General features: G+C 48.8%; 1 protein-coding gene across 1 annotated transcript; it reads right to left on the reverse strand.

The window, feature by feature from the left end:
- Positions 1-15151: 15151 nt before the first annotated feature.
- LOC124663641 (xylan O-acetyltransferase 2-like) lies at positions 15152-21065 on the reverse strand. The gene is made up of 5 exons (XM_047201314.1): positions 20341-21065; positions 20032-20203; positions 19492-19691; positions 19248-19406; positions 15152-15808 (listed from the first exon to the last, which is right to left on the reverse strand). Exons 1-5 carry the CDS (start codon positions 21063-21065, stop codon positions 15430-15432), a joined length of 1635 nt encoding a protein of 544 aa, XP_047057270.1. The 3' UTR covers positions 15152-15429.
- Positions 21066-22138: the final 1073 nt, after the last annotated feature.

Consider the following 22138-nt stretch of genomic DNA (forward strand, 5'->3'; position numbering starts at 1 on the left):
GAACCACGGGGGCATCCCCAAGCTTAGACTTTTCACTCTTCTTGATCATATTGTATCATCCTCCTCTCTTGACCCTTGAAAACTTCCTCCACACCAAACTCAAAACAATCTCATTAGAGGGTTAGTGCATAATTGAAAATTCATATATTCAGAGGTGACATAATCATTCTTAACACTTCTGGACATTGCACAAAGCTACTGAAAGTTAATGGAACAAAGAAATCCATCAAACATAGCAAAACAGGCAATGCGAAATAAAAGGCAGAATCTGTCAAAACAGAACAGTCCGTAAAGACGAATTTTTTAGAGGCACCAGACTTGCTCAGCTGAAAATGCCCAAATTGAATGAAAGTTGCGTACATATCTGAGGATCACGCACGTAAATTGGAAGATTTTTATAAATTTTCTACAGCAGGGGCGGCTCAATTTCGTGACAGCAAGAAATCTGTTCCTGCGTGAGTAATCCAAATCTAGTATTGACTTTACTATCAAAGACTTTACTTGGCACAACAATGCAATAAAATAAAGATAAGGAGAGGTTTCTACACTAGTAACAACTTCCAAGACTCAACAAAACAGTAGCAAAATAAAAACATGGGTTATCTCCCAAGAAGTGCTTTCTTTATAGCCATTAAGATGAGCTCAGTAAATTTAATGATGCACTCGCATAAGGATGAGAGTTGAAGCAAAGAGAGCATCAAAAAGCAAGTATGAAACTAATTTAAGCCTAACCCACTTCCTATGGAAAGGAATCTTGTAAATAAACAAGTCAATGAAGAACAAAGTGAATAGCATAGGAAGACAAACAAGTGTAACTTCAAAAATTTCAGCATATAGAGAGGTGTTTTAGTAACATGAAAATTTCTACAACCATATTTTCCTCTCTCATAATAATTTCCAGTAGCATCATGAACAAACTCAACAATATAACTATCATATAAAGCATTCTTATCATGAGTCTCATGCATAAAATAATTACTACTCCCAACATAAGCATAGTCATTCTTATTAATTGTAGTGCGAGCAAATTCAACAAAGTAGCTATCATTATTATTCTCATCACCATAATCATCAAATGTAGGAGGCATAGTATATCATAATAAACTTTATCCTCAATAGTAGGTGGCACCAAAATACCACTATCATCATAAATGGGAGGAAAAGTGTCATCAAAGTAAATTCTCTCCTCCATGCTTGGGGGACTAAAAATATCATGCTCATCAAAACCAGCTTCCCCAAGCTTAAATTCTTCCATAGCATTAGCAATAATAGTGTTCAAAGAGTTCATGCTAATAACATTGCTACAACTATTTTGCAAACAAAGTTCCATGGGTTTTTTAATTTTCTCTTCAAACACCTCATGTCCTAACTCAAGATAAATACTATAAAGATCTCTAATATTTTTGTTGTTTTCCATTAAGCCTAACTAGTGAAATCACACAACTTAGTGTTCTCAGGAGTATTCATTTTAACAGTAGTAAAAATAAGTAAACTAAATAAAGTAAATGCAAGTAACTAATTTTTTTTGTGTTTTTAATATGGAGAACAAGACAATAAATAAAGTAAAACTAGCAACTAATTTTTGTGTGTTTTTGATATAAAGAGCAAACAAAGCAGTAAATAAAATAAAACAAAGCAAGACAAAAACAAAGTAAAGAGATTGGATGTGGGAGACTCCCCTTGCAGCGTGTCTTGATCTCCCCGGCATCGGCGCCAGAAATTTACTTGATGGCGTGCAGTCGCCACGTCCGTTGGGAACCCCAAGAGGAAGGTGTGATGCGTGAAGCAGTAAGTTTCCCTCAGTAAGAAACCAAGGTTATCGAACCAGTAGGAGTCAAGGAACACGTGAAGGTTGTTGGTGGCGGAGTGTAGTGCGGCGCAACACCAGGGATTCCGGCGCCAACGTGGAACCTGCACAACACAATCAAAGTACTTTGCCCCAACGTAACAGTGAGGTTGTCAATCTCACCGGCTTGCTGTAAACAAAGGATTAGATGTATAGTGTGGAAGATGATGTTTGTTTGCGAAGAACAGTAACGAACAATTGCAGTAGATTGTATTTCAGATGTAAGAATGGACCGGGGTCCACAGTTCACTAGTGGTGTCTCTCCCATAGATAAACAGATGTTGGGTGAACAAATTACAGTTGGGCAATTGACAAATAAAGAAGGCATAACAATGCACATACATATATCATGATGAGTACTATGAGATTTAATCAGGGCATTACGACAAAGTACATAGACCGCTATCCAGCATGCATCTATGCCTAAAAAGTCCACTTTCAGGTTATCATCCGAACCCCTTCCCGTATTAAGTTGCAAACAACAGACAATTGCATTAAGTATGGTGCGTAATGTAATCAACACAAATATCCTTAGACAAAGCATCGATGTTTTATCCTGTTATCACCAGAATTTGACCGAGTCAGAGGTGGGCCGCGATCAAGATGGACTTGAAGAATATACATGGAAGAAATACGTGAATCGGCCTTTTATACCAAGTTGGGCTTGTTTGCCCATGTATCTGTAACATATTAGATCACATCTTAGTTTAGAAGTTAGAATCTTACTCGTGCACGGTTTGGTGCACGCCCCACATTAGAAAGTCCGCTAGACTATAAATATGTATCTAGGGTTTATGGAATAAACAACAACCAACGTTCAACCACAAACAAATCTCGGCGCATCGCCAACTCCTTCGTCTCGAGGGTTTCTACCGGTAAGCATCATGCTGCCTAGATCGCATCTTGCGATCTAGGCAGCACAAGCTCGCCTACGTTGTTCATGCGTTGCTCGTACTGAAGCCTTTTTGATGGCGAGCAACGTAGTTATCTTAGACATGTTAGGGTTAGCATTGTTCTTCGTGTTACATGCTATCGTAGTGCAACCCTTGCATGTCTAGCCGCCCTTACACCTATCTTAGGTGTAGGGGGGCACCCCGCTTGATCATTATTTAGTAGATCTGATCCGTTACGATTGCTCCTTGTTCTACAAGGATTAGTTTAATATCTGCAATAGTTAGGCCTTACAAAGGGGGAGGATCCAGCGGCACGTAGGGTGTCGTTCGTTGGCCCTAAGCAGGATGTTCCGGGATCAACCTCGTGTTGGTTTTTAGGCCTTGTTTAGGATCGGCTTACGATCACCGTGCGTGGCCGCGAGGCCCAACCTAGAGTAGGACGATCCGATTATGCGGTGAAGACCCCAAATCGTCGTAGATCTAATCAGCTTTATCTTGATCAAGCAGGACCACCATATATTCGGACACCTCGTCTGAATCATGGGTGGATCGGCTCTTTGAGCCGATTCACAGGATAACCTGAGAGCCGATCGAGGCTCGTATTTAACGTTTACGTGTGTGCCCCGCAGGAAACTAAGCGAGGCATCATCCACACCTTCCCGACCAGGTATAGGTCAGGTGGCACGCCCTTGTGATAAACATCGGCCGTGCGACCAGGGAGGCTTTGCGGGCCGTCGCTCTGAGGGACTGGGGCCAGCCGCAGCCCTAGTTGTTCCCGGCTCTACCGTGTTGACCGTCTCTGCCCGCCAGGGGGTTTCTGACGTCAACACATTCTGGCACGCCCGGTGGGACAACGACCTTTGACATCCACAACATCGCCATCTACATCCGAGATGGCTGAAGACACTCCGGTCACGTACGAGGATCTGCCTGATGAGCTCAAGAAGAAACATGACGAGATCAAGGCAACCCTCGAAGCCGAACTCATCGGCTCTTTCCACCGAACCCGCTCCCATGGCGTCGGGTGGAAGGGTTTCACACCCGAAGGCGCACTCGACGGAGTGGACCTGTCCGCCCCGTCGGAAGAACGCACCCGTGTCGCCGCGGCGAGGAGATCAACTACATGGTGGCTCATTCGCTGCACCGCCACTCCGAGAGCCCGGTGAACACTTTGGAGCGTGTCGCTCGCGCGTCGTCCAGGAAATCATGAGCCACCGGTATTCTCCATCGGGACCAGCTCGGGGACTTTCAAGGGAGAGATGCCGCTCCAGCCCCGGCCGTTCGCATGGGCAGCACCGGAACTGCCGAACTCATCGAGCATACGTCGTCTACAAGATTGGTGGTGATCCTAGTGACTACCAATTCCTACCGAGGCACCCAAGGAGATCCCGCACGGATACGCGTGCGCATACGTACCGGACCGCAACGCCTTGGCGCTCTCGAACCAGGCTGCAATATCGGGGGCCTCCGGAACGGCGGGAGGAACGTCGAGAGCCGATCTCGAGAAGCAATCGTGGCTGGCTAAGTACGCCACCCCGACAAACCTCCAAAGCCCAGCTCCTGCAGCTTGGATTAGAACCGGAAAAGCAAGCATGGCTGGTTAAGTATGCCACCCCGGCGAATCTTCGGGTTCGACACCTTCGGCCATCACGACGGATCAGATTTGTGCAATTCGAAAGATCGGTTCGGTATGATGCCGAAAGGAAGGCGTTCGGCTACACCAAGCCGTACCCCAACAACTACGAACCGATCCCGCTGCCACCCAAATATCGGCTCCCGGACTTCACGAAGTTTAGTGGATCAGATGGTTCCAGCTCCATCGAGCATGTGAGCCGATATTTGGCACAGTCGGGCACGATCTCGGCGTCGGACGAGTTGCGCGTGAGGTTCTTCGCACAGTCCCTCACAGGATCGGCTTTCGGGTGGTACACATCGCTACCACCGAACTCCATCCAGACTTGGAAGCAGTTGGAAGAGCAGTTCCATGAGCAGTATCACTCAGAGGCTTCCGATGTTGGCATTGCCGATCTAGCGCAAGTACGACAGAAGCGCGGGGAGACAGTGGCAGAATACGTCCAGCGCTTCAGGACCCTTAGGAACCGATGCTTTTCGGCTCATATAAGTGAAAAAGAAGCAGTCGAGTTAGCGGTGGTGGGCCTCTCATCATCAATCAAGGACGTGGCCTCCCAAGCGGACTACCCTTCGTTGGCGCACATGGTGCAGAAGCTGTCAGCATATGAACAGCGCCACCCAGATGTTTACCAGGATAAATTCAAGCGTGCGGTGACCCTGGTTGAGGCAGACGAGGATGAAGGTGCTGCGGGAGATCGGGAGATAGCAGTGGCTGAATGGACTCGAGCGACGGGCCCCGTGACCTGCAAATGGGTGAAGCCACAAGGCCCTCCAAAAGGGTTCGACTTCGACGTGACCAAAACTGAGCAGATCTTTGATCTCTTACTCACGGAGAAGCATATAAAGGTACCCGAAGGCCACAAGTTCCCCACGGTGCAAGAGCTGAACGGAAGGCCATACTGCAAATGGCATAACACGTTCTCCCACACCACCAACGACTGCAGGGTGTGGCGGCAGCAGATCCAAATGGCGATAGAAAATGGACGGTTGATTTTCAACCAATACGCCATGAAGGTCGACACACACCCCTTCCCCGCCGTAAACATGGTGGAGTATGCTTGCCATGGAGGGTGCCGGCCGGGTTTCTGTGCAATATCAACATGGTAGATCTTGGACACCACGCTGGCAAGGATGGAGATGAGGGCAGCTGCTCTCATAGCAAAGATACAGAGGAAGCCGCTCCACGCGATCGGCTCCGCCAAGACGGAAAGCGCTACGTCACAGAGGGAGAAGTGAAGAACATAAGATATCGCCGACCTCTCTCTCGATCACCTCCTCAACAAGTATGTGAGTCGGTACGACCAACGCCGACGGTCCAGGCGATGATGATGAAAGAGATCTTCCGGCTAGAGAAGCCAGAAGACATCGTCGGCATAATCGCGATGAGGAGGAGCACGAGCGTTGTGCCAAGGAAAAGGCAAGGGAGCAAGACGACGAGGACAGGCACTGGGATTGTCCCTTCTTCAGGCACTGCTGGGATTCAGGAATGAGCCGATTGCCAACAATCGGCAATTGCCCAGAATGCAACCGGAAGAAGAAGGAGGCAGCCAACGTGTCCGTCTTCGAGCGGTTAGGACCTCTCCCGCCACAGAGCAAACAAGCTGAGTCCCCTCGGTTGAAAGGTCTCGAAGATTCAGAAGACGAGGGGGAAGAAGAAGACAGGTATCACCGGCCAAGGTGGTGCCCTGATGGACTCAGCCGTTCCCAGAAACGCAGGGTTCAACGATTGCGCGGCCTGGAAGAAGCCGAGAGGTTATACTTGCATACATTGAGAAAGGCAAGGCCTGATCTGGCTGCGAAGGTTCAGCGAACCCTGGATGAAGAGGGTCGTCCACGGAAAATGGAGTGGCGCCCCAAGCAAAGGAAAGTCGATGATGAAACATCGGCTGGCACAAACATGGTGCTCGTTCTTCCGACAAAGCTTAGTGCTCCACGATTTCACGATGCACTCAAGGTGGACGACAGCAAGCGCGCCAACATGATAAAGTCAGAGATTGGGCTGGTTTTATCTACCGGCCTGAACGAGTAGCAAGAGCGCGTCAATGAGAAAACGTGGCGAGGCTGATCCTTGTGATCGGCCCCAAAAATTTATGAAGGGACATTACAAAACCTTCATCGAACAAGCAACATGGAGGCCGATTCCAGCAATCGGCCAAAATTATCCTCACCATCCATTCTGCCTGGGTTCGACATGTTATCCAACAGAGCCGATACCATCATTTCTCTTGACAGAATCGGCTCGGGGGGGCACCCAGGTGGATAAAACATGAGGATATGCAGTAGAAGTAGCTCATCCTTTGGTGATGGGTATTGGAATATGGGGGCCGATGCACTAGTCGGCCGTAAAAAAAAAATTCTGAAAATTCGAAAATTTTCGAGCACAGCCGATGCAGCAGACATCGACTTAAGGATATAAAAGCCGATGCATGGCCATCGACTCAAGAGGGATAACTCGTTACGATCGGAGGGTCAATGGAGCACGAAGAGGGTTTTTAATGAAAGAACTCCTCAATGGAGTAGTTTAAGAGCTCGGATCCTCTCTTCAAGGACAAGGCCAAGAGCAGCCTGGACGTGCAGATCAGGTCAAGGATGGATTGCATTAGATCCACCAAAGGAAAGGAGCCGATCTAGCCGGCAAGAACTGGAGAAGCTTGGGGGGCAGCTCACCTTGAAGGCTCTCTGCTTTGAGAAGCCGATTTATGTTCAAATCGGCTGGCTCTGCATAAGAAGCTCCCTCAGACATGATCAAGCCCGAGTCCATACAGACTAATTTGCGTGTCCTCGTCTCCGTTTTGCCTTGGCCGAGACTCGGGGGCAACGAGCTCGGTAGGTGCTCTATTTTTGAGAGCCGATTGGAGTTACCTCGGCTATCACTGCATCATGATCTTCTCAGGGAGGAACTGGGAAGGAAAAGCCATCGTCTGGTACGAGGTTTGGACCGTGTTGGTGCTGCAAGAAAAGGAAGAGACTAGTTTCTCAAATTAGCCGATGAACAGTCATCGGCTGCGGGACTGCAAAACGCCACGGTCAAGAGAAACAATGATAGCCCGATTCGTTACCATCGGTCTTGATATGGCAAGCGGGAGGATGGAAATTGGATTAGTGAAAGGAGAAATTGGCAGAACAATTCTCATTAATTCAGAAGAGCGGCTTTACAAGAAGAGCCGATGGCTCTCACAAGAGGGATCTGGTGCCTAGTGCACTGCTACTGCTAGTCCTACTCTACTAGTCGTCGCTGTCCTCATCATCGCCGTCGTCGAGGTCGTCGGCGCCGCTCCCGGGAAGCTCCTCGCCGCTGCTGCCCCAGCCGTCGGCTGGAGCTTCCTCCTCCTCCTCGTCATCATCATCATCCTCGCTATCCGCCCAGCTGCGGAAGCGCTTCGTTGGAGGATACCCAATGGAGGAGGAGGAATCATCGATCTTCCTCCTCCTCATCTTCTTCTTCCTCATCGTCATCGTCGTCCTCGCTGTCCGCCCACATGCGGGAGCGCTTCTTCGGTGGAAGCCTGGCGGAGGGGGAGGCCTTGGTCTCCTCCGCTTCTCCTCCCTTCTTCTCCTTGTCAGAGGAGATGGGGTGCGTCCCGGAGCGGGGATCGTCCTCTTCCTTGTTCTTCGGCAACGGTTGGAGAGAGAGGCCTGAACCGGAGGAGGAAGAAGAAGACATGGCTGCAACAGAGCAAGGGGATGGAGTGGTGAACCGTTTGGCACAGATAAATAAAGAGAGTGTAGTGGAGATTTAATGCCATGACGGTTCTCGAGGACGTGATGCCGAAGTTGACAATTCATACAGAGAAGCCCAGGAGGCAAGGCATCATGATGAAGATTCTGCGGCAGTTCTGCTCTGCCACGACATGACCCGACGAAAGAAAGCGTAATGATTTTGGAAATGTCATTTCCAAAACCAGGGGGGCATGTGTTATCACCAGAATTTGACCGAGTCAGAGGTGGGCCGCGATCAAGATGGACTTGAAGAATATACATGGAAGAAATACGTGAATCGGCCTTTTATACCAAGTTGGGCTTGTTTGCCCATGTATCTGTAACATATTAGATCACATCTTAGTTTAGAAGTTAGAATCTTACTCGTGCACGGTTTGGTGCACGCCCCACATTAGAAAGTCCGCTGGACTATAAATATGTATCTAGGGTTTATGGAATAAACAACAACCAACGTTCAACCACAAACAAATCTCGGCGCATCGCCAACTCCTTTGTCTCGAGGGTTTCTACCGGTAAGCATCATGCTGCCTAGATCGCATCTTGCGATCTAGGCAGACAAGCCTGCCTACGTTGTTCATGCGTTGCTCGTATCGAAGCCTTTTTGATGGCGAGCAACGTAGTTATCTTAGACATGTTAGGGTTAGCATTGTTCTTCGTGTTACATGCTATCGTAGTGCAACCCTTGCATGTCTAGCCGCCCTTACACCTATCTTAGGTGTAGGGGCGGCACCCCGCTTGATCATTATTTAGTAGATCTGATCCGTTACGATTGCTCCTTGTTCTACAAGGATTAGTTTAATATCTCGCAATAGTTAGGCCTTACAAGGGGGGAGGATCCAGCGGCACGTAGGGTGTCGTTCGTTGGCCCTAAGCAGGATGTTCCGGGGATCAACCTCGTGTTGGTTTTTAGGCCTTGTTTAGGATCGGCTTACGATCACCGTGCGTGGCCGCGAGGCCCAACCTAGAGTAGGACGATCCGATTATGCGGTGAAGACCCCAAATCGTCGTAGATCTAATCAGCTTTATCTTGATCAAGCAGGACCACCATATATTCGGACACCTCGTCCGAATCATGGGTGGATCGGCTCTTTGAGCCGATTCACAGGATAACCTGAGAGCCGATCGAGGCTCGTATTTAACGTTTACGTGTGTGCCCTGCAGGAAACTAAGCGAGGCATCATCCACACCTTCCTGACCAGGTATAGGTCAGGTGGCACGCCCTTGTGATAAACATCGGCCGTGCGACCAGGAGGCTTTGCGGGCCGTCGCTCTGAGGGACTGGGGCCAGCCGCAACCCTAGTTGTTCCCGGCTCTACCGTGTTGACCGTCTCTGCCCGCCAGGGGGTTTCTGACGTCAACATATCCCTAGTGGCAACAACACATCCACAACCTTAGAACTTTCTGTCACTGTCCCAGATTCAATGGAGGCATGAACCCACTATCGAGCATAAATACTCCCTCTTGGAGTCACAAGTATCAACTTGGCCGGAGCCTCTACTAGCAACGGAGAGCATGCAAGAACATAAACAACATATATGATAGATTGATAATCAACTTGACATAGTATTCAATATTCATCGGATCCCAACAAACACAACATGTAGGATTACAAATAGATGATCTTTATCATGATAGGCAGCTCAGAAGATCTAACATGATAGCACAATGAGGAGAAGACCACCATCTAGCTACTGCTATGGACCCATAGTCCAGGGGTGAACTACTCACACATCGATCCGGAGGCGATCATGGTGATGAAGAGCCCTCCGGGAGATGATTCCCCTCTCCGGCAGGGTGCCGGAGGCGATCTCCCGAATCCCCGAGATGGAATTGGCGGCGGCGGCGTCTCTGGAAGGTTTTCCGTATCGTGGCTCTCGGTACTGGGGTATTCGCGACGAAGGCTTTAAGTAGGCGGAAGGGTAGAGTCGGGAGCGTCACGAGGGGCCCACACGCTAGGGCCGCGCGGCCAGGGCCTGGGCCGCGCCGCCCTAGTGTGGCGTCGCCTCGTGGCCCCACTTCGTATCTCCCTCGGTCTTCTGGAAGCTTCGTGGAAAAATATGACCCTGGGCGTTGATTTCATCCAATTCCGAGAATATTTCCTTTGTAGGATTTCTGAAACCAAAAACAGCAGAAAACAAAGAATCGGCTCTTCGGCATCTCGTCAATAGGTTAGTGCCGGAAAATGCATAATAATGAAATATAATGTGTATAAAACATGTGAGTATCATCATAAAAGTAGCATGGAACATAAGAAATTATAGATACGTTTGAGACGTATCATGCCCCGACATTTATGTTTTGCTCCACAAATAGGGCAAGCGAGATACCACTCTATCATATCATATTATGAACATTTCAATCCTCCGGATACTTTGTTTCATGTTGCTTATTATTGTGTTGGTATCTTTTCATGACTTGCATAACTATTGAGCAGCCTTAGTTGCATGCTTCTTATTATGAATTGCTTAAGCATTTGATCATGTAATGAGAATATATACATCATATGAAGCAAACAAGTTCGTGAAAGTTTCTTTTATCGCACTCAGTTGTCACTGAATTGCTTGAGGACAAGCAATAAGTTAAGCTTGGGGGGAGTTGATACGTCCAAAACGTATCTACTTTCCCGAACACTTTTGCTGTTGTTTGCCCCTATCTTGTGTATTTTGAATACAACTAACACGGACTGATGGTGTTTTCAGCAAAATTGCTCCGGTGTCTCGTTTTTGTGCAGAAATTCAACTTTCAGGAAATTTCCCGGAAAATATCGCAAAATCCATATTTCACCCGAAGATTCACGGAGCCAGAAGACGATACGGAGGGGGCCACGAGGGGCCCACACCTGCCCTTGGCGCGGGCCAGGATTGGCCGCGCCTAGGGGTGGTCTGGCCGCCTTGGCCACCCCTCGGCCTCTCCTTCGCACTATATAAAGCCTTGACCTGAAAATTCCGGGGGGGGGGGGGTCGACATTTTTCCAAAAAGAGTTCCGCTGCGACGCCGCCACCAGAAACCCCAATCCGGGACCAGAAACTCCGTTCTGGCACCCTGCCGGGACGGGGAATTGGAGGAGATCATCGCCATCGCCATCACCGATGCCCCTCCACCAACCATCCATGACTCCCCCATCCATGTGTGAGTAATTCCCCGCTGTAGGCTGTAAGGGATGGTAGGGATTGGATGAGATTGGTCATGTAATAGCTATAAGATTGTTATGGGCATAGTACCTAGTATCCGTTGTTAGTATTTTTGGCATTGTTGCAACTTGCTATGCTTAATGCTTGTCACTTTGGGCTCGAGTGCCATGATCTCAGATCTGAACATGTTATTGATTCATGATGATAATTATTGTTTTTTTTATCATATCTGCAAGTTGTATACACATATTGTTGTCCGGAACCCGAGGCCCCAAAGTGACACAAATTGGGATAACCGGAGGGGATGGCTATTATGTGAGGAGCACGTATGTTCACGGAGTGTTAATGCTTTGCCCCGGTACTCTATTAAAAGGATTACCTTAATTACCAGTAGTTTCCCTTGAGGCTCCGCTGCAACATGCTGGTAGGAAAAAACATGTCGTGCAAGTTTCTCATTGCAAGCATGCACGGCTAAATAGGAACACACGCCTATGGTTATCTTATACTAGGATGCTTACATCATTATTATTTGCAATGCCCACATCTTGCTATTATATGGACTCTCTCATTCATGCAGCGCCCGTTCATCCATCCATGTGCCTACCGTATTTTAATCTTGCTGTCTACTGCAATCATTGCTACTGCTGTTTTTATTTCGCTACTGCTGTTACTTCACTACTACCACTTCTATAAAACTGTTACTACTGATAAACTATCGCGAGCAAGTCTATTTCCAGGTGCAGGTGAATTGACAACTCATTTGTTAAATCTTATAAATATTCTTTGGCTCCCTTGTGTCGAATCAATAAATTTGGATTTTACTTCCCTCGAAGACTGATGCGATCCCCTATACTTGTGGGTCATCACATCCCCCTAGTGGTAAGTTCTACCTTGGAGATGTAGGTTATGCTTGTTGCCCAGGAATCCTACCACCCTTCAGGAAAACCATGTATCATCTGAACGAGTTCTATCCAAGAAACAGACCACAAAATGCAAATGAATTGTTCAATCTTAGACACTCTAGTCTCAAGGTTACCATCGAGAGGGATTTTGCTGCATTGAAAAATAGGTTCAAAATCCTTGACCAGAAGCCATTCCACACTTTCCCCACTAAAGTAAAGCTTGTTCTTACATGTTGCATCCTTCCCAACTGGATCTTAGGCTGGGGTACGGGTGACTATGTCCCAAACGAAGTTGATGTTACTCATGATGATGTAGAGGGTGGCCATGGTGTCCAATAAGGTGACATGCAGGCATGGAAGAACAAGAGGAACGAGTGGTCTCAGTAAATGTGAATCCGCAGAAATGATGTCTATGTTTGACAAGGAAGCAAGAACAAGAAGAAGAAGGTTTGCACCCCCTTGGTCACCATTGTTGAGCTATCCCCCGGTATGTAATGTTAAATTGCTATTCTTACATAGCTAGCTCGGTTTATATGCATGTGCCGGTGAATTCATAAACTACTAGTTCATGTGTGTGATTAATTGAATAATTTCTATTCTTACGTAGCTAGGGCTCGGTTTATATGGTTGTAGTTCATTTGTTTCGTAGGTGTGTCTGATGATGTTGTGATTTATATCACGGCGGTGTGCTATGTTAAGCTCACCACTGAAGGGCAGAGGTGACCACAAACCTGGGTTGTGTAGAACCAAACAGACAATGTTGCATCGTCATAGCCGTTCTCTGCATTCCCGCAGTACACCAATCAACATGCCCAAAATGCATCCAGTGGTGCAACCCGGGCTACTAAAAAAAGTGGAGAAGTTGCTTTTTGCCCCCCCTCCGCCCATCAAGGCATCCTAGCGCTTGGTATACGGGACCCCAAAAAGAGTTGTGACCTACCAATCGCGCCCCGTACCTCTCTTGCACCGCTACTAGAAACCCTAAACCCTAACTATGATGGCATGTCAATCCGCGCACCACTCATGTGGGTCAGGCTTCACATGTAACATGGGTTGGGCCTCCGGCTGCGCTTCCCCTTGTGAGAGGTTAGCTCCCTACAATTGCTTGGTTGTCCACCTTGTCTGATGCTGGTGACGACGTAGTAGAGGACATCTAGTCGGTGCAGCGGGGTCATGGCACTCGGCATTGGGTGTATGCATATGCATAATTCAATATGCAATAGCATTATTTGCTACAAGATGGAAAATATAGCACATCATGTTGAATCGTTAAAATGTCCCTTCAATACATGCGTCGATAATACTAAACCCCATTCTTCAGACTCATGTACAAACCATTTTTTTTCTGAACCATGCAAAAGCCTTTATTTAATGTAGTAGAGAGAAGGAAAGGCCAAAACAAGGCCTGAGTACACAGCCAGCTTACACATAGGCAGACAACTATACAAATTACAGAAAAAGCTGCTGAAAGTGCTTGAAAATTGTTATAAACACGATAACTCAGTAACGAAGTATGAGAAAGAAGAACACAGCGAAGATGCAAGATTTTAATGTGGAAAACCCATCCAATACAGAGGGAAAAAAACCACGGACGCCAGCCAGCAAAACTTCACTATATCGATGAGAGTTTACAAACGTTGTGGGTTATTTTATAATCTGATAAACCCTAACCGGTGGCTTACAAAATGTATATATAAACGGTGGCATCGATCCTTTAGAATGAATTTGGATCATAATATAACAAAAACAAAGAAAACAAAAACAGATTGCTCCGACATGAAGGCTAGAACGACCACCACTCGCAAGCGCCCATTGTTTTGCTTCCTGCCCGGGATGATCCAAATTTTCCTCCGTTGCCTTGAATTTGTTCGCAAAAACTTTTCCTTTTCGTTCTTACCAAATGTTCCAGATTGTTGGTATGACAATGCAAGTATTACGCCGTTTGAGAAGCATGCTGTCTGCCTGGTCAGTTGAAACTGAGCTGGTGAGGAAGTACTACCTTTGCAATAACACGGGTCCATCACCCAAGTAGCAAACTAGCAACATGTGAGGTCAGTCACTCTTGAAAGTACAGCCTTGCGCGCTCTCTCCGTTGATAGCACGTTCAGTGACATCTCCTAGGAGGCCCCTGATCATGGGATGAGATTCTGCTGGATTGTCTTTTACGCTGTACTAACAAATTGGCACCACATTTTACGTGTGGTACCAGTAGATAGCGGCGTCTGATCGGGGCTAAAGAGATACGGGAGCTTTGCTACCGGAAATAAAGCGAACGGTAGCATGGATATTTTCAGAACCTGTAGACTGACTGGCCTGTCAATCGCAGGCAACTACGTCTATCCTTGAGTAAAAAAATTATCTATCCTTATCTTAGTATCTGCTCAACTCAAGTGGTGTCACTCGCCTTTTGCAGGTATATCATCAAGCTTTACAATGGAATGATGATTGTTTAGAAGAGCTTCCTACTCTACGAGAGTGGTGTTTTGGAACATGGGAGCATATGCTCCCTATATTTTGAAATGCATGTTACATGTATTTTAAACTTCAAAAAATTTGAAACAAAAAATCCGCACGTACATTTTCACGTGCTACGCGCTCACAAAGTCGTTTCATAAAAAATGAACTTATCATGTGACGTGTGTAAAAAAGACAAAATTCAGTGCTGAAAACAATGCTTTTCACATGATAAGTTTTCTCTTTTTTACATAGGCCACAAAAAATATTATTTTTCGTGAAACTTGATGCATACACATATATTATGGAGATGTACATGTAGAATTTTTTGTCAAAATTTTTCCACACTTCGAAATATGTTTTGTTGGTAGAGGGAGCATACGCACCCGGGAGCCGAATTGAATTTCCGCTACTCCATCCTCTTTTGAACTGCCTCAGTTTAGAAGAGAATGGAGAGCTGATATGATGATGTCTTATCAAAGAATCAAACTCACTGATAGATCGACCTTGATAGAGGCGGCACACGACGACTCTGCAGCTGTACACATGCAAGTAGATAGATGCAACTGTCCATTTCTCTATAAACCATCTGTCCATCTCTTTTGACTTTTAAAGCCTTCCCTCAATGTACAATTTGAGCAGGAACCTTACAGCGCATATGTGCACGCACATGGCAATCCATGAGCCATGTATTACCTTATGTATGACCTCTTTCAACTTAACCTACCCCCAAGGAAAAAACAACAAAGCTGGCGTATTTTGACAGGTGAAAAGGCCAGAAAGAATGTAAAGAAAAAAAGAAGCCCACTATGCATGAAACTCTGAAGAAACCTTGTTATCTGTCTATCTATCTAGCTCGCCGTCACCCGTGCCGCCTCCGGCCTGGACATGATCCTGGTGTAGAGTATGCTGTTCCAGATGTCGGGCACGCCGGGGAGGCACCAGTGGATGCAGTCGGCGTAGGTGCCCGGGTCGGCCTGCTGCTCCGGCGTGAGGAGCGCCCCCTGCCGGATGGTGTGCACGGAGGTGTGCCCGTCCTTGCGCCGCTCCGACATGGTGGTGATGTCCACGAACGTGATGGGCACCCGCGGCGACGCCTCCCGGGAGACGTTGGACGCCACCTTGAACATGTCCCAGTCCGTGCCCAGCCAGATCGGCCCGTTCCAGTTCAGCAGCGGCATCGTCTCCTTGGCGCACCGGATCCCGTCGGGGTTGCCCCAGACTTGCGGGCTGTTCATCAGAAAAAACACAACCGAAACCCAGTCAGTTAATTTCCAGTGCAACAAAACTAATCGTTTAGCAGAAATTGCGAGGGTACTTCTGGCTGGTGAGCTAATCAGCACATTTGCACCACCGGATACTTACTGATGAATTTCTCTCTACGGGTATATAGTCGTTAAAATATTTTCTTTGCTGACTGACTTAAGTTTAGTTTAGCCTTTTGATGTGACAAGCCTCCAACTCTAAGCTAGAGGCTTCATCAATCCCGATTGAATAGTTAATCAACTTCGAGATTGCCGGACACGCCAAACAACGTGGCATCACTGCTGGTTTCTTGTGATCGATCCCTAGCTAGAATACTTGCCTCTCGAATCAACAGCCTAGCGACGGCATTTTTCGAAATTGAAAAATGCCTAGCGACGTCATATGTGAACCTGATTGATCCGCTCACTCACCTGTCACCTCGGCAGTTTTTTCTGGTTACTCCATATAAATCTTCTCAAATACACTACGTACCGAAGAGAATCGTTGACTACGAATCACTCAGACAAATCAAAGCAGTTTGCTTCCCGGAGGCTAAACATCCATCGATTTCAGGATGGATCACTGCTTTCGTAGAAGGTTTAGGGGAGCTTTCGTCAAGGCGTCATCCATGGACCATGCCAACCATGTCCTTATCGACGCCCCTCTGTCACGGGCAGCAGGTAACCAACACAGCAGTACCTTCTGTTTGATCCTTATGGCAGAAGAAATCCGGTTAAGTAGGCCATAATTCAGTAGGTCTACGCGTGATCTAAACTAGTATATCTTGCTAGCAGCACAGTACTAATTAGTCGACATAACACCAATAACTTGATGATCATACTATTAGGAGTAACTGGATTGCGCAGGAGGAAATTGATACTCTCCAATGGCCATCTTTAAAGGACGAGGATCATATTCAAACATCACCAGATTTGAATCCACCGCCATCTTTAAACCCCAACGACGACCAGGCGGGTTAACTAAGCATAGCATACTGCAGGCCCAGCTGATTTGTCCTAAACAATGTGTTCGAGATCCAAAACCTCCGGTCACGGGACACTGGGACAGTCTCTGGAATCTGAGAGAATGATCATTGCAGACTAATTGATGCCATAGGCACCGTCCTCCACACATCGATCACGAGGTACCAATGTGTCGATACCAGTAGCACGTCGCTGTGTAGTGGTGTGCATCATCGACGCATCCGCCGGAGCGGGATTCATTCGCGGCCGAAGCTTCCATCTCTCGGAATCATGTGCTGAATCATTCGAGCGCCATGTGAGGGACAGGTACGCATGCAGGATCATATTCATAGGTAGCCACGCATATGCATCCGGCTACAGTGAGAGCGCTAGCTCCGTTAATTTTTAAATTCCTTGGACAACGAGTGAGGAGCAACTGCTAGGAGGAGCAATAGAAGACTCTTCTCCTTGGACTTTTCTCGAGCATACCAAGGCCGTTTTGTGCTGCGAGCTGTGGCGTACGGGTTCTTCATTTGACCGCATAAAGTGCAGGCAGGGCTGGGGAGATACGTAGATCCCACCCAAAGTGACATCTAAAAAGACGTGTTCGGCCACAATTTGTGTGCATGTTGTACCACTCACCCGTACTGTGCTGCTCTGATGTCAGTAGCGACCCTTGGGATCGATAACATATATAGAACCCAAAGCTCTGAAGCATGTACTGCCTTAGCGATCCCAATTCAGAATATTTAAAAACTCGAGGAGCATCATATTAGGCATTAACTTCATCCAAAACTGTTTCGTCCCAATCATCCCCGCCGGAGATGTCGCGGCGATTTGCCCAACCCTTGCTCTCAACCTTACATTTTCGTTCCCCTCCTCCCCCACCGCCGTCTCCGGAGCGAGCCACCATGCATGGCCTGCGAGGCGGATCTGCCTCCACCCGCGCACTAGGAGGGAGGAACATGGTGTCCCGGCCAGCGGCTGAGTTCCCAGGGCAGTGGAGGTTTTGCTTCGGTCGGGCAGTAACGACGAGGCGGCATCAATGCGGTGCCGCCCTCACGTGGCACAATTCCTTCCTGAACGGCATCGTGGCTACCCTTCATCCACTTCCAAATGTGTACCGGGTGAAACCCTAGGACCATCTGGTCCGAGCAGCAGCGTCGTTGCTTTCCTTCTTGAAGGTGTTGCTTGGTACATACGATCCAGGGCTAGAAGCGTGGTGTAACTTCTCCGGAGGGCGCAGCATTGCGGGTCACCTTTGTTTGGTTAATCCGCCTTTGTTTCCATTGTTTTCTTTTGGACGTGTGTTTTTTGGTGCCCTAGCATTTTGGGGTACTTCTTTTGGGCTTCTAGGATGGCTTCTCGCAGAAGCTACCCTCTCTCAGCTTCTCCTAGAAGTCCATTTCCTAAACTTGTTTAAACTTCTATATTACTCTTCCTAATACTAATTGAGAAGTTCCACCAAATTTGGAAGACGGGCTTTTGGGAGAAGTTGAGGGAGGGTAGCTTCTGGGAGAAGCCATCATAGAAGCCCAAAAGAAGTATTTCGTTTCGAGACTCTCGTGTTTGTATCGCGTGCTTCCTATATTAGTATAGTGAGACGAAATCCTGTTTTGAGGCATTGTATTAGGCATTGGTGGCATTCCGTGTAACCGTAGATTAATCCCTGCTTATTGGTAAACCATGTGTAAAACTAGTGGGTTGTGTCCTAACCGGCTCGCTAAAGTATAGTATAACGGTACCCAGGTAACAGAACTAGCTAGATCGTGTATGCCAGTGGTGCTACTACATCGTAGTACCACATGTAGAGATGGAGGGTCAACGAGCGGCCGGAGGGGGCAACGTGAGGCCATGTGTCCCGTCCAAATATATGCTCGTTGTGTGCTAATACTAACCTAGTAGTCGCATGGCACCAACGGTGCACCTTGCACGTCTATGTCTAGTTTCACCACTCAGACTGCTCGGCCGATCGACACGCACGACATGTCGACATTGCATATGCTAGAGGCCAAGCCGCAACCATCTCTGAAGCCATGGCCTACTGCTAGTTGCTGCTCCTTGTAGGAGCCGGAGAATATTCCAGGCCGCCTTCGATCGGGCCGGGCCAGGTCTGACATTTCCAAGCTCCCAAAGAGACAGCGACCATTCCGCCCCCGGAAACCGACCGTGCCGGACAGGTCCGGCCCCACCAAGCCACCAGCTAGCCCGTCGTCCGTGCGCATCTGCAGTTTTCGGCCGCCCGCAGCTTGGACACATTTGTGAAGACGCATAGCACGTACGACGTAGCCGGCTTCCTCTTCTTGGCACGCACGAACAAAGGTGGCGCACAAGTGACTCACTGACAGATTGGTCAGTGGAAGTAGGTAGGTCGTGCCTTGCTCGATCGGGTAAACGCTTTGTTCTAAAAAAATCTTGTAAAAATAAACATAACGGTAGACGGTAAGGTGGGCGCGCAGTACCTGAGGTGGAGCGGTGAGATGCTCATGAAGAAGACGGAGGTGCGCGCCGGGTCGATGTTGTCGTTCACCCACCCCGCCCACGTCGTCAGCACCTTCCGGTACGCGTCGATCCTCACCACCTCGTCGTGCTCCTCCCAGTTCTGCCCCGCCGCCGGTCGCCTGTAAAAAACCCCATCAACATCGTCACCACCAAGTTGCTTGGCGATGCACGGCATATAGTCGTCGACTATCGCGTAGCACATACCTGAGCTTCATGTTGAGCGTGTTCATCCACCAGATGTAGGTGTTGAAGACGAGGTAGTCGGCGCGGCGCCAGTTCTCGGCGTGCGCCGCGATGGAGTCGGCGTCGATGATCCGGTGCTGGATGCTGTGGATCTTGGGGTTGTCGGAGTTGGACTCCACCAGGAACGGCGACCAGTAGAACTCAACCGTAGCGTTGAACTCCTGCACGCGCGCGGTTAATATATGTCATGTTGTGCAAACATAATTCGGTAAGAAATGGGCCGGCCGGCTGCATTTGACCTGATCATAAACACGCACGCGCTAGCTACAAGACAACCCAAACGGAATACTACTACGAAGTTGGTGCACCTAGCCTAGCCGCCCGCCGTCTACAGCTACACAAAGAGAATCGAAAACCGGTGCTGATTACAGTTGTAGCCGCCATGGGCCCCGGCAGGTTGCCCAGCTGGAGCGCCAAGGTTCTCCTCCTCGACGGCATGCACGAATCTTAAAGAAGATGATGGCGATCGATCGAGGGATGGCATTGGAGAGAGGTACGTACCCAGGCATGGAAGACGACCCGCTGGTCCTCCCATGTGACGTACTTCTTGTCCGGCGACACCGCCGACTGCACCAGGCACACCATCGACTCCCACTGGTTCCGGTTCAGCGAGTCGCCGACGAACATCAGGCGCTTGTTCCGCAGACGCTCCATGAACAGCTTCGAGTCAAACCTGCATGCGATCAATTCAACAGCTTAATTGCCCTCGATCCCTTTAATTACGCGCGCATGCACGTCCGTCGATCCCCACGGCTTGTCGGCGATCTCGTCCGACGACGATCGCCTGATTGAAAGGAACAACAAGCGTACCTGGGCATGTCGCAGCCGCTGGGCTGCCACCGCCACTTCTGGTAGTTGTCGTCGCGGCGCCCGTTCCTCATGCACGTCACCTGCGACGTCAGGAACGAGCACTCCTCCTCCCGGTACAGCGGGTAGCTCGCGTTGTCGAACACCCACTCGCCCTTGGAAAGGTCGCACGTCTCCGGCGTGTTGATCGTCACCCCCGCCAAGGCCGGCGCCACCGTCTTCTTCGCCGCACGCTGCCGCTTCGCCTTCTTCTTCTTCTCTTTCTTCGGCTTCTTGCTGGTCTCGCCGCCCAACTTCCTGATCACCTGCACCGGCGCTGCCGTCTCCGTCGTCGTGGTCGTGGTCGTGGTCAACTCGCCACGCTCCACTGGCCTCTCCAGGTCCCGCCGCGGCAGCGTCGTCGTCACGGCCTCGTCAGCGCCCTTCTTCTCCGTGGAGGACAGCACGTCGCGCCGCGGGGCGACGCCGCCGCCGGGGAAGACGGCCGCAGGCAGCGTCGTCGCCGGCCCGGCCAGCGCGATGGGGTCGAGGGTCACGGACCGGATGTCCTCGCCGTACATGACGATCACGAAGACGAAGAAGAACACGCCCGCCACGTACACCGGCAGCCGCCCGCCCTTCCGCAGCGACGCGCTGTGCTTGCTCGTCCCGAACGGGTCGAACTGGCCGGCACCGGCGCCAGCGCCGGCGCCCACGAGCGACGACTTGCGCCGGCCGGCGAACTGCATGGCGCCTGCAGCTTTAACCGGGGACTGGTCTCCCTCCTCTTGGGAACTACGTCGATCGTTTGTTTGATGAGAGGGAGAAAGAGAGAGAGCTGGTCGCCTAGACGGAGGGTGGGTTTACTTATGGGATTGGCTAGGCGCGCGGCCTGAGGATTTGGTGAGGAAGCCGTCCGTCGTTTACTCGCTCTCCCCTTCTCTAGCTAGCTTCCTTTGGTCATGCGTTGAACGGGCAACCAATTGATCAAATTAATTGCGCGAAATGCCGGGATTGTCCCTGACGATTCTATTCCCTGCCAATTCGAATGCTTTGCTAGCTCACAGAATTGGACGTTGGACACACGAGACGGGCATGGGAAAACGTGGTGCACCACCTACGTCAGTGATCATCGACAGACTCACTAAAGTAACCAAGTCCCCCATATATATGCACACCACAAACCTTTTTTTTTCCGCCACTAGACTGTTAATTTTTCTCTAGTCACCATGGCCTGATTTTTCCCAGCCACACTTCGCAGCCCCAAAGCTTAATTTTGGTCAACGCGCATTGAATGATTTTAGATCGCCCTTATGGTCAGCGCTCGCAATACCCTGGTGGACAGAGAATGCATTTTCGAAAAAGAAAAGAAAAAAAAACTTGTTGACAAGATCGTGAAGAAACAGAGAGCCACATGCACACGCATTACACGGTGACGTGCTGATCTTTCAGATGCAGCAGTTGGTCCTTCGTATCTCCGGTTTTCATTATCTTTTGTCTTGGGCTACAATGATGTGTATGCAAAGAGAGCAGTGTCAATCTTGTCTTCTAAATGATATGCTAACTACCGGTTTGAGACTTCTAGAGCTGATGAAGAAATTTGCAGCGACGTGACTAACCATGACTTCAACACTATGAATATCGTAATCGAAAAGACAGCTTGCCAATCATATTCCCAGCGGCGAACGTGCATCCACTAGATTTTCCTGCTTCCAAGATGCACAGAGAGGAGTTCAAATAATGTCTGTCTTCTCCAAAAGAAGGTAAAAGGCATTGCCTAGCTCTAGGAATTAAGAAAGAGCAAAGTTCTTAAGAAACTCGA

The sequence above is a fragment of the Lolium rigidum genome, chromosome 6 (assembly GCF_022539505.1).
Source record: "Lolium rigidum isolate FL_2022 chromosome 6, APGP_CSIRO_Lrig_0.1, whole genome shotgun sequence".
NCBI lineage: Eukaryota > Viridiplantae > Streptophyta > Magnoliopsida > Poales > Poaceae > Lolium > Lolium rigidum.

What these genes read in the sequence shown, in the direction of transcription:
- LOC124663641 (XM_047201314.1), bottom strand. Translation starts at nt 21,065, where the DNA reads ATGCAGTTCGCCGGCCGGCGCAAGTCGTCGCTCGTGGGCGCCGGCGCT. An exon ending in ACGCTCAACATGAAGCTCAG is followed by an intron (nt 19,407 to 19,491) that starts GTATGTGCTACG and finishes GGTTTTTTACAG; the next exon opens with GCGACCGGCGGCGGGGCAGA. An exon ending in ATCTCACCGCTCCACCTCAG is followed by an intron (nt 15,809 to 19,247) that starts GTACTGCGCGCC and finishes TCTGATGAACAG; the next exon opens with CCCGCAAGTCTGGGGCAACC.